Raw genomic sequence first — 13,370 nt, forward strand, 5'->3', positions numbered from 1 at the left:
TGGCACAGGTATCATCCCTTCAGGCTGCTTTTAGTGTGTGTGTGTGAACAGTGCTGTGGAAGACAATCAAATGTGAGTGGGACAGTTTCACTATAAGACACAGCAGGGACAGCTGGGTAATCACTAGATACCAAAACGAACTAAGGAAGTAATCAAGTTTGGGGGATTGGATCTGTTCAATAAAAGCTCTTATGAAGGCATGGTTCACCCCTTAATGAAAAATCTTGACATCATTTACTTATACTCCACTGGTTAAACAAACTTGGATGAAACCTGAGTTTGATCAAGAATGTTGGGAAAAAACTATGATTGACTTCTGTTGTATTTTTTGTTCCTGCTATGGATGTCATTGGCTGTTTTTTTCCAACAATATTTAGAATAACTTGTTTTGTGTCGAACAGACGAAAGAAATTCATAAAAATTTTTAACCACTTGAATGAGAGTTAAAACTGAGGAAATTTTCAATCATCACATTTTACAGGATTCACGCAGATGTGGCGGTTTTGTCAGCATTTACTACACCTTGTGTTCTCTTTCTTCCATAAAACAAGATGAGAAACAATATTCAAGCTGCTCCTTTTCATACACTAGTACTGTTTGAACTGACAGGCTTCAAAAATAACAGGCATACCACAAGACATCCACATCATTTTGGCTTGTCAGGTGTTCTAAAGCCATATTACAGAAATTATAAGGGAATTGTTCTTTATTACGGTAATTACTCCCTACAGTAGTTGTCATAATTGTTCAACAACACATCAATGAATATACAATGATCTTAATTCATTCATTTTCCTTTGGCTTAGTCCCTATATTTATCAGGGGTCGCCACAATGGAATGAACCGCCAACTTATCCAGCATATCTTTTAAGCAGCGGATGCCCTTCCAGCTGCAACTCAGTACTGAGAAACACCCATACACTCTAACATGCACAGTCAAACACTGCGGTCAGTTTAGTTTATGTCTTTGCACTGTTGGGGAAACCGGAGCACCCAGAGGAAACCCGCACAAACATGGGGAGAACATGCAAACTTCACACCTCCGGGACTTGAACCGGTGACCTTCTTGCTGTGAGGCAGCCACCTTGTCACCTATACAATGATCTTTTTTATAAATAAAAATGAACTTTAAGTAAAGTGAGTTTTTACTCAATTTTTGTCAGCTTGTCTATTGTTAAATCAACAATTATGATATTATAGTAGACTTTAAATAATGCACAACCCTACACAAAGTATTGTCATTTATGAATGAGTGTTTTAATTGAGAATTTGAGATTGCAATTTTTATAATAAATAGTGCATCTCTACTTAAAAGGTGCCAGAGTGTATTGCCTTATGGTGTTAAACAGTTTTTTGGTATAGAATGACTGAGTGAATGAAATGAAAGTTTGCTTCTCAGTTGTGTTACGGATGAAATATAGGCTAAATTATAATTATAATTTGCAATATACTCACAGTAAGAGCTAATTGATAGGACATGGTACAAAAACGTGCATTAAACTCACTTGCCACTTTATTAGGTACACCTTACTAGTACCGGGTTGGACCTCCTTTTGACTTTTGACCTTATCCATTGTGGCATAAATTCAACAAGGTATTGGAAATATTTCTCAGATATTTTGGTCCATATTGACATGATAGCATCACTCAGCTGCAGGTTTGTCAGCTGCACATCAATGATGTGAATCCCCTGTTCCACCACATCCCAAAGGTGCTCTGTTAAATTGGAATCTGGTGACTGTGGAGGCCACTTAAGGACAGTGAACTCATTGTCATGTTCAATAAACCAGTCTAAGATGATTCACGCTTTATAACATGGAGCATGATCCTACTGCAATTAGCCATCAGAAGATGGGTGCACTGTGGTCATAAAGGGATGGACATGGTCGGCAACAATACCCCAGGTAAGCTGGGGCGTTGGCATGATACTCAATTGGTACTAATAAGCCCAAAGTGTGCCAAGAAAATTCCAGTAGATCAGCGGTGATATATTTAGACTATTATATATTTATCTGAAATATTTAGACCAGCTCGTTGGGCATCAACAACCATTCCACATTCAAAGTCACTTAAATTACCTTTTTTCCTCACTCCGATGCTCTGTATGAACTGCAACAGATCGTCTTGACCATGTCTAGATGCCTAAATGCATTGAGATGCTGCCATGGAATTGGCTGTTTAGAAATTTGCATTAACGAGCAGTTGGACAGGTGTACATAATAAAGTGGCCAGTGAGTGTATTCAGCAGTATACATGTGCTTGATGCCTTATTAAAAACATACATGACAAATTTTAGCATATACACATTAAGCTAACAAAATGAAACAGACCTTATGCCTCTTCGAGGAACTGAACTCATTTCTAATTTATCTGTCCCAAATTTTGCATTTTGAAGACAAGTTATGATAAGATTAGATACTTTATGCCTGGTTGCATTATCTATGAACTACATGATGCCAGTCCCATTTTCAAAATAAGAGCCCCACATATATAGTTAGTAGAAATCAAACTTAGAAAAAAGTGATAATTGTTTAAATATCATTAGGAAACATTGTGGCCAATTAAACAGCCTGGGGCTGTATATTGATGATCCAATGTATATTGCCAGAGTTTTGGCCTGTTTTTCAGCAGGATTTTACACTCACAGGATTTACATGAAAACGAGAAAACAATGGTGTTTGAGGTTCACTGGATGCCATTTTATTTATTTATTTATTTTTTATTCACCACTTTTATTATTCAGCTATGCCAAGATATATCCAGATTTGATTCTATGGCACCTAATCTGTGCCTGATATCTCTGATCCAAACAGAAGATCAGATATTCCGCTTGAAATCTCCTTTTTAGTGTGTGTGACCCTCATTTTTCTTTTTTCTAGGAAGTGTTTGCCTCCTCCCACCCTCTTGCTTTTTCTATCCCTTTTTTTTCTTGAATTTCTTTCCATTCCCAGCGGCCTAAATCTGTCTTTTGTACTCGTTACGGTTTTGCTGCCCTAAACGGCCCTTTCTTTCTCTGTCAAAGGATCAGTTTGTCATGTTTTCTGCATGGACTGCCAATAAACTCTAACAAAAAGAGCAATCAAGTGTGTGTATGAGAGGGAGAGAGAGCATACTTAAGGAGCACATCGCCTTTGGCAGCAAAGACTCACAGACTCTCTTTTCTGCTACCTTTGTTTTGAACATACATACAAACAACCTGTACTGGCTAACTTACAGCCTTGGTACGCATTATCAACAGCTGAGTTTGATGTCGACAAACTCTTCTTAAGAACCAGCAGATATGAATGCATGAGTGCCGCCAGCCGTCAGTAACACGAGTCCTGCCACCCAAACAAACCACATGCTTACATACATTTCCGTCTTATCTCACCCAGAGCTGCTGCTTCAGTCATGTGTTTTTAATGTGACAAGATGTTAGAAAGAACACAAGAGATCCCCTGTGGAGATCTTTAACAGAGGTGAAAATTCACCCAGCATTTTTGGAGCTTTTACTATGCAAAGAAATACTCACCTACCAAATAAGATAAAAGTTTATGATTGATATGTCCGGTACTGGTGTTCAAAAAAAGACGTTGAGCTGTTTGATATCACTGGTATCCTGGGAATTTAAAATCCTTCCAATAAACACAGACTGTTTACTGGTCAGACAGGTTCTTCTCTCCATATGTTTAGTTCAGTCTAGGGTTGTAAAAACACATTAATAAGCCAACACTTTCCATGAAGCCTGCATGTTTAATACTACTATAATGTATCATCAGATAAATAATCAGAACAGCAGTTATAAATAAATTATAAGAATAAAGAAATAGTCTTCTTTAAAATGATACTAATAAATAAACAAAAGTCAAATTTAAGAAATAAATCTCACATAAATGTTCACCATGTATGCATTTATTTGAGTGAAAATGCAATGCAAGCAATAATATTATTACATTTTAAAAATGCTGACTCGCAGCTCTGAGTTGAAGTTGCAGTTTGATGTTTATTGTAGATTTTTAGTCATAAAAGCGAGATATAAATTTACAACTGAGTCAAAAAGATTGCAAAATACCTGCAGGATTTTATTATTTTTTACTAGAATTTGCTGAATCTATTTAAAAGAAAATATAATGTTGTTGTAACATGAAAAATACTTTACAAGTACAGCATTAACAGGACAGTTCACACTAAATTTGCTTAACCTTTACTTTAGGGCTGCACAATATATTGTTTCTGCATCGATATCACAATGTGTGCATCTACAATAGTTACATCGCAACATATGCAATGTTGAGTCGGAATTATAGTTGACCGGATGCTACAAAGCACATGGGATTTGTAGAGTCACTGGTGAGTTTAACCATAATAGGGTGAAGTTTATCATTTACATGTGTTTTTAAAGCTTTGACTCAGCATTTCCAGAGAGTTTAAAATATTTGAGTTCAAAAAACAATGTTTGGAGGCATAACCAAGATGAATTGCTTATTATTATTTATACTGAATTTTATATGGTTTTGAGTTTTTGTCATTTCTAGTCCAAATATCTACAATTCTTACAGAAAATAAGATTACTTAACCAATTGGCAGATTATTTTTGATTGTTTTAAGGAAAAACCTGTTCATTTTGACTTATTTCTCCTGAAGGTAAAAACAAAAAAACAGTTTTTACTTGCTGTAAGAATTCTGTTTAAGAATAGAGAGAAGACAAAGCAAAGTTATTCAAATCACTTTGTGAAAGTGTATTCATATCAATATTTATTGCTGAAAATTAAAATATTGCAATATCAGTTATTTGCTATATCGTTTAGCTCTACTTTACTTGTTCAAAACCTGTTTGTGTTTCTTTCCACTGTTGAATTTAAATTAAGATATTTTGATGCATGCTGGTTCCAGGGACCCATTAACTTAATTTTAATATTTTTTCCTACCATGGAAGTCAGTTAATCCCTCCAACCAGTATTCTTCAGAATATATTTTGTGCTCAACAGAAGAAAAATCTCAAAACCCCATGAGGGAGAATAAATAATGTTTTGTTTTTTTGTTTTTATTCAGTGGATATGTACTTGTACAACATGATTGATGTTACAACAAAATGATATGATGAATGATATTTATATTTAAAATAAAACAGTGTATATATTGATTGAATAAATCAATATTTTAAACATTGTGTGCTGTTGGGGAAGTTTTCATCCATTCTGGGGTGATTTTAAGTCTTAATTTTAGCCACAACTTTCTCTGTGTCTCAGCAAATGGAATGATTTTGGTGACAAATATTTTGGCACATATTTGGGAAATTTTTTTAAATTTTAAAACTAAATTTAACAATACACTGTGAAAATTGATTTTGTTAGGTTAGGTTTGTGGCTGTTTTTGCCACATTGACTCCCATTATAATGACATGTTTTAATTGCAAAGCCATGACAATGTATAATCATGCATTCTTAATTGTTGCTGGTTTTCCCTGTTGGGAAGAGGCAAAATTTAAAAAAAATTCTGTTGATCATCAGTTGCAGTGCAAAAAAGCTTAGTTTGTGGATAAAAATTATATTGATATCAGGGTTTGACATGAACAGACGCCAACCTGCCAAATGCGGGTAGATTTCAGCTGTGGTGGGTTAGACAGATACTCTCACTAGTCGCTTTGGCTTGTTGATGATCAGTTTTAAATGATAGTTTTCTTAAAATGCAATGAGTTCAACAACAAGGATTCACCAATGAGGGGCCAGTGTGAGAGATGACAATGATAACGAAAAACAAAGAAAGCACGTGAATACTGAATGAGAGTATTATCATGTGCATGATGAGACACATGCGATCCTGATACACTGACGAGGGCTTTAGTATCAAGGCAGATTTTATCTTATGTGATGCGTGAGAATGTTTAAAAGTTTCTAAAAGAAACGGTACCTTGCACAAAGCATCTGTGCCTGGAAACGTAACTGGTGCAAACGGTTCTCTTTTAAAAAGGCTGGACAAAAAGTGATGCTCGTGCACCCACAGTCCTGCTGCTTTCAAGAGCTCCAGGTTTAAAGGTCTTTTTGTAAGCAGCAGGTAGCTTTCATTTTAACCCTTCACGTGATCATCTTTTTAATATTGTACATGGTATGTTTTCACCTGCTTTTGTTTGCTTGCAGTTACTTTGGACTAAGAATCATTTATTTATTTATTATGTGTGGCTGGAGAAAAAATTGGTAAATCTTTAGTGTTGAGCTCTGAAAAGTTATGTAAAATAAAAACTTGAAGTGTGACACTATAAATCCACAACCCATTTGCTCATGCTCACTGAGCAAGCGCATACAGTTGTGAGCGTAACGCAAAATCTAAATCAAGTCATTTTAGCATCTCAAAGTACATTTTTTTTGCATCTGATATATATTTTCCCAACAACAAAATTGTAGCTAGTGAAAATGCCGAGTAATGTTGAAAAACTACTAGCCCCAGTGGGTGATGATCAATAACGTTAATGGCAAGCCCTGTGTTATATGACGTATTGTGTGTGTGTGTGTGTGTGTGTGTGTGTGTGTGTGTGTGTGTGTGTGTGTGTGTGTGTGTGTGTGTGTGTGTTTGTGTGTGTGGGGGCATGTGCGAGTACTGTATGTAAGAGTGTGAAAGAGAATTTTGTGCACTTATCTTTATGTCTGAGAAAATAAAAAATAAGCAGCTCAGCTCTCAGAACATAGTGTATTTCTGCACACACTGTAATCTGTTGTTAACTCAGTATAAAAACAGACACTTTTTTGCACAGGCCTATCTAAAGGGTTAATGGTGTAAACTTATGATCAACTGTAAACAGAAAAAAATGTACCTTCTTTCCAAAAGAGAAAACTACCAATCAAGAATGCATGATTATTTTGTGTGATTGCTTTGGAATCAATAATGAAAGTCAATGCAGCAAAAACAGCCCCCAACATAACGAAAGGGTAGTCAATTTAAACAGTACACAAGGGTTAAAACACATTTGCGACTGCTTCACTACAACACATATGCATGTAACACAGTATATAATATTAACTACTTTAATTTTCAAATCATTAATAAAGTACCTTTCCGCTTGTAACAATGTTATGCCGAATACTAGTTCAAAAAGTGTCATCTTCATCAGTTTACAACACACACCAGCTCTATTAACACCTCACTTCTCAAGCCAGACTGTTAAAACCACACACGCAAACACGCAGCTTCAGTCTGAATAGTGTTAAAATGCAGTCTTCCTGTCAGGATGTGTGTGTTTGTGTCCACGCCGTGGGTGTTCCTGGGTGGATGCAGAGATAATATATTCTGCTTTGCCCTCTCTGCCCTCCTGTAGCACCGCCAGCTCTCTCACATGGCTGAGATTAATGCACGCTGTCATTTACACAGACCCACACACAACCAGAGCGAGCCGGGGGTCTCTTAATGGCAGCTTGTGTGAAGATCTGTGCTTTCAAATCTGTAACTATCCATGACAAATGCATTACCTTCAATCAGGATGAGCAATGTTCCTTGCCTTACAATGCAATCCCACTGTTACCTCGATAAAAAAACAGATCAGCCTCTGACATGAATGATGTCACCCGTGATTGTGTTTAATTTAAAGTCATCATGAAGTGTGTTTATTGTTGTAGCTCTGGCTTATTGTGCAAGTACGTTGTTTCAAAGATAAAAGATAATGCCTTCTAAATATATCTTGTGGGTACAGTTTATTTTAAAAGTCCTCTTTAAAGATTCTGTGGACTACAAGCAAACCGTATCCAAGTCGGTCTAAAAGGGACAGTTGAAAAATGAACATTTTATCATCATTCATTTACGCTTTACTTGATTTATTCTCACTCGTGTGGTTGTAAATTTTTATGGCGTTCTTCTGTTGAACACAACATAAGATATTTTGAAGAATGCTTGCAGCTGGCAACCATCGACTTCCACAGTAGTTTTTTCCATATCCTCCTGAGACCCCACCCATTGACTTGTGTCCTCTGTAGTGAACATTGCGTTTTCATGAATTGTCTTTGAATTTTTTTAGCTACTCTGTCAAGTCCTGTTGTACTGTTCAGAGTACATCCTGGGCTTTCTAGTGATATGTCATTTGATTGGCTGGGATGCTAGGAACCGCTTCTTACATTGCATCCAAAATGGCAGACATACAAAAAAGCACATTTCATGGGAAGGAGAGGGGTAGGTAACATTTAGCTTTTAGATTTAGTTTTTTTTAACTATTATTATTACATATATATTTGTTAATTAAAGTGTCAGGAACAATACATTTAGCCTTCAAAACTGTTAACTTTTTTGTGTTTCAAAATATTATCCTTTTTTAAAAGTCCACTATAGTGGACACCAGGACCATCTTAATGTAAATAATGACTGCATGTTGTAGGGGGCAGAACTGAAGCAGAGAGGATTCTTATAAAATAGTTAAGGGAGTCTCAGAGTGTGAACTTGGAGTCTGACAATTAAACAATTAGAGAATTAGAGACAATAAGAGAATGACACTTATGTTAAATTTGTTTTGGATTAAAATCACTTTTTTTGTTTTGTTTTTTGAGTTCAGCTTTCTTCCAGTCTAAACTGTTTCAGCAATGTCAATACAAAAGGAAAAAATGGCTTCTGTTTTGTATTTGTTACATTAATATTGGATTAATATCCTTTAACTTCCATACCCTGTACAGTTTTGTTGTCTGAGTGGCGGTTGTTTTGAACTAAAATTGTTCTGTGATCCACTACAGTGGACATGCTGTACAATTAAAAATAAAAACAAAATGTAAAAACTGTGGGAAATCTCAGGAAAAAAATGTGGGATTTATTTATTTATTTTTTTTGCTTAAAATCAAGTTTGTGCTTTTTCTCAATTATGAGCATGCGTAGGCTATTATTATTGTTCTTTCTCACACATATGGTAAAACAACAGTATATATATTAGGCGTATTCACATGTTAATTCACAGTAAAGTGATGACATCAGAATACAACTATTCATAATTTTAAAGTTGAATTATTGTGTTTGAGACATATGCTTGCAATCTGTCATTGACAACATTATTAGACCATTTTTTTCATTAGTAAAATGAGACATTTGTCATTATCAGATTCCCTCTTTCAATATATTTAATGTTATATAGGCTAGAGTAGTTATACAGACCCAGTAACATTTATTCTCAGGCACAACACTGTTTGCTATGAAAGTAAAAACAAATCAGGGTTTGCTGTAATAATAACTCTAAAATGTGACTTGATCATTTAAATGATGTGCACGCTTTACATTTCACTGCTGAGTGCTGTTCATGTCATGGCCGCCGTCACTTTGAGGATAAAAAACATGCATTCAAATCATACTTCCCATGTGGTTACCAAACAATGACTCTGTGCAACAAACTGAACATTAGTTACAACTTTATTACCTGTTATTCACAACCTATGCAGCTTCTGTTTACACATCATTTACGAGCGAGTGCATGTCCTCTCAGTAGTAAACAAACAGTGCGTCAGCTGATGTGTGATTTGGAGGCGTTAATACATCATTACATTAAGACAGATTATATTTTTGGGTGAATTATAGCGTATAAACACAGTATGTGATACTTTCAACACTATTTGGAGGTGTCTACATTGCTGAGCAATCTATATAAAACAATATGAATACTTGTGCGCCCTCCTTAATGCTTCTCTAGAACTTGAAAATATAATTGGCTGAATTGTAGAGATGCTGAATTTACAGTAGATTGTGTGTAGGGTCAAATTGAGATCATGATCTTTTTTTCAATTAATCGTGCAGCCCTAGTTGCGAGTTTCTCAATTCAATCGCCAATGAAAGTGTCAGCCAATCAGATCCCTTTATGCAAATACCCCAACTCAAACTGTGGCCGATTGCAAACTAATTGGCTGACTCTGCTGTGATAATCATGTCAGCCCCAACTTCAGACATGCCCTCCATTGTTGAGAATTGAGAGAGGCTGCAGGATGAAATAAAATCATTTAAATTTGTAAAATTAACATAAGATGCTAATAACACAGAAATATTAAAATCATCTAACACTGTTAAAATGTTTTAAGAAAAAAACAAAACAAAACTGAAATTCCTGTCCTCCCTCTCAAAAACTATTGGATTAATTGAAAAAAACATTGACATATTTGGAATTCATTTAGAACAAATTAAACAAACAAACAGCTTCATCATAATTACAGCAAAACAATCGTTGGAGCGAATGCTTCTGTATTTGGAGAAAAGGCCTCCTTATGTTGTATTAGACAACAAAGGCCCTTCAATCAAATAATGAAAAGGCCGTCTTATTCTGAGTTTGGCCTTTATGGGGTTTGTGTGGACTTGCTCTTTAAGTACAACATTCCAGATGGGTCAGTTATGAGGTTCATTTCAGCTAAATGCTGCCTTAGAAGGCATTACGCGGCGACGTTGGCTTTTGTAATGGAGCTAATGAGGATGACATCATGGGCAGGTCAAGAAAAGGATAAAAGCTCTTTCCGTTCATCCTGCTTACGCTGTTTCTCTGTCTGTTTTCCTTCAACAGTGCGTCTCCATGACAGTATCGCAGAAGAAGGCTTTCATTACCTGGTGTTTGACCTGTAAGTATCTTGAGTCTTCAGGATTGACTTGATATGAAGCCTGTATACTCACGCTTTCCACTTCCTCTCAGTGCTGTTTGGCAGTAATTAGCGGTGTTAAAATGCGATTGAAGTGTGACGATTAGGCTGTAGGCCCATATAAAGTCTGCTTCGGTTGCTTTCTGAACTCCTTTGCTTGATTTATGTTGACATCATGTTACACGATTATCAGAGTCTGAAGTGTTGTTAAGATATAGAGTCCTGTGTGGTGTGTGTGAGAGAGCGAGACGTGTGTAAAAGCGTGTAGATTGTGAATGTATGACTCTCTCAGGGCTCTTGTGTCATTAGGAGTTTGATAGCGTTCGGCCGATACTCAAGTACCGGGGCTGTGGTCATAAAGCTGGCCTCCATTAGCCACACGCTCCTGTACAGGCCTCATGCTCTTTATAGTTTGTGTTTGAATGAAGTCGCTGAGAGTCTGTATTTCTTTCTGTAGGGTGACTGGCGGAGAACTGTTTGAAGACATTGTTGCAAGAGAATATTACAGTGAATCAGATGCCAGGTAAGTTTCAAAAAGTCATCTGCAATTAGATTTTTTATGGACATGCAATATTGTTTAGAGGTTTGGGCATAGTTTAGGAGATGTTTGACGTAATTGTATTATGCTCACCAAGGCTTCATTCATTTAAAGGAATAGTTCACCAAAAATGAAAATCATTTTCTCACCCTTCGCTTGTTCAAATCTTATTTCAGTTTCTTTCTTCTATTGAACACAATAGAAGATATTTTGAAGAATAAATGAATTTCATAGTATTTTATTCCTATTATGGGAGTGGATGAGTCCCAGCGACCAGCATTGTTCAAATGATCTCCTCTTGTGTTCAACAGAAAAAAGATACTCATTAAGGATTTAAACCACATGAGGGAGAGAATAAATTATGACAGAATCAGTGTTGCCAGATATAGATGTACTGTAACTACACCAAAATCCGGCCAAACTCACAAAAACTGCCTAAATTATTAAATTAATATTTTAATGAATTTAAATGTATTTAAATCTAAATGAACCTAGTTACTTTAACTCTCATAATTTTATTTACATACATACATCATTTAACACCAGCAGTCACAGAACCAAAGCATAACCGGATCACATCGAAACACTGCCCACTCTCACCCACACGCTGCACTTAATGTTGTGTAGATTACACTACCTATTAGAGTATGTTTTACTTTCGAAATGGGGTTTACATTCGTTCCATTTGGCCAATTCTTTTGAACATAATTAGGTGCTGCTTCTATTTTTGTTCTCGCTGTCAATAGCAGAAATAAATGATTGATAAAAATGTCATGAAAAACCACTGTGAGTTCAACTGCAGGAGCTGCTTGATGCGCGTACAGGCAAAGGGAAGTCAGATGTGTCCAGGGAGATTTTGATACAGCTTTTCTTCAGCTCCTCTTGCGGGTGTGCCCACATGGTTTGTGCTATGCACCGGTCACTACTAACTGAATAGAGTTTGAGCAGACAGTTAAGTTTTGTTAAATAAGTTGCATATACAATTTACATTTCAAAACCGCCCAAATTTTGTCAACCCGTCTATGCCATTTTTTACCCGCACAATCAAATTCAAAACCGCTCTATCTGGCAACACTGGACAGAATATTCCATTTCTGGTCAACTATCTCATTGAGCACTTTTAATTTAATGTAACCATTTAAATAAGTGTTTTTTAAGTGACTGTTTTTATGTTAAGAAGTCATTTAAACAAATTCAGGAACGTATGATAAAAAGAAAGTTAAAAATATATATCATAATGTATTTTTTACCAAATTTAAATGTCACTTTTTATTATGCTTTTAAATCATCTGAAGTGTGTGGTGTATTTTATGTTTCATCACAACTTGTATAATATAATAACATATTCTACAGGTTTTCCTCAAACTGCTAGTTTCATTTCTACTTGAGCAAAATTTATTCAGGCCTATATTTTATAGTGAACACCATTATAATTTCTGCTTGTTTTATACTTAAATTTAACATTTTAATGAGAGGAACTTGTTTATAATGTTTGTTACATACAAATTTTGGCCTGAAAGCATTTACATCATTTTAGTTTAACTCTGCTTTTTTTATTGAAAGAAATTAGTCAGAGAGCCACAGCATTAAATACATAGAATCATTAGACATCAACTCCTCCAATGTAGCAGCAGAACACAATTTATTCACATCTTCTTTCTCTCTGAATAAAGTAATGCAATTACATATTCTTGCATTAAGGAAAATAATAAAAAGACACAACACAAAAAAGATAAAAGTAACACATTTTAGGCCATAAAACAATACAGAAAAATATAAATACAAATATGCAAAGGGTACAGCAGTAGAAAAAAAATTATTTCAAAAAAGAGAAAATAATTTCCAAAAAATTAATTAAATAAAAAAAATTAAAAAGCACAGTCCATTTTTATCTAAGCTAGAGGCTTATATGGATAAAATAGGTCAGCTATATACATGCATACATATACAAATATTTGATTGTGTAGATGACAAGGAAACATTTGTAGGGTTAAGTCCAAATAATGCTTCTAGGGGGCAAGGCTTAATATCTAAAAGAAAACATTCAGAAATTGATTGAAAATATTTATGCCCAAAAACTGCTTAGCGCTGGACAAAGCCTTAGTCCAATATACTCGAAGCAGTAACTTGAATTGTATAAGGGAATGGCGAGCACAAACAGAAGAGGTTTGACCACGAGACAGAGCCTTGGATCATTTCTCATCTTTGAAAACATGATTAAGATCTGATACCCAGCTTTGCTTTGTTTTACATTTACATCATTTTTAATGAAACTTTCA

General features: G+C 35.4%; 1 protein-coding gene across 50 annotated transcripts in view; it reads left to right on the forward strand.

Moving 5' to 3' along the window:
* Positions 1-13,370, forward strand: part of camk2g2 (calcium/calmodulin-dependent protein kinase (CaM kinase) II gamma 2) — a 121,944-nt gene that overhangs the window by 53,711 nt on the left and 54,863 nt on the right. For all 50 annotated transcript variants that reach the window (XM_021480790.3, XM_021480793.3, XM_073920861.1 and 47 more), the window contains exons 4-5: positions 10,481-10,535; positions 11,011-11,076. In XM_021480790.3, the coding sequence (XP_021336465.1) occupies positions 10,481-10,535; positions 11,011-11,076 (121 nt within the window). The remainder of the gene's footprint in view (positions 1-10,480; positions 10,536-11,010; positions 11,077-13,370) is intronic.

This window comes from Danio rerio, chromosome 13, assembly GCF_049306965.1.
Source record: "Danio rerio strain Tuebingen ecotype United States chromosome 13, GRCz12tu, whole genome shotgun sequence".
Taxonomy (NCBI): Eukaryota; Metazoa; Chordata; class Actinopteri; order Cypriniformes; family Danionidae; genus Danio; species Danio rerio.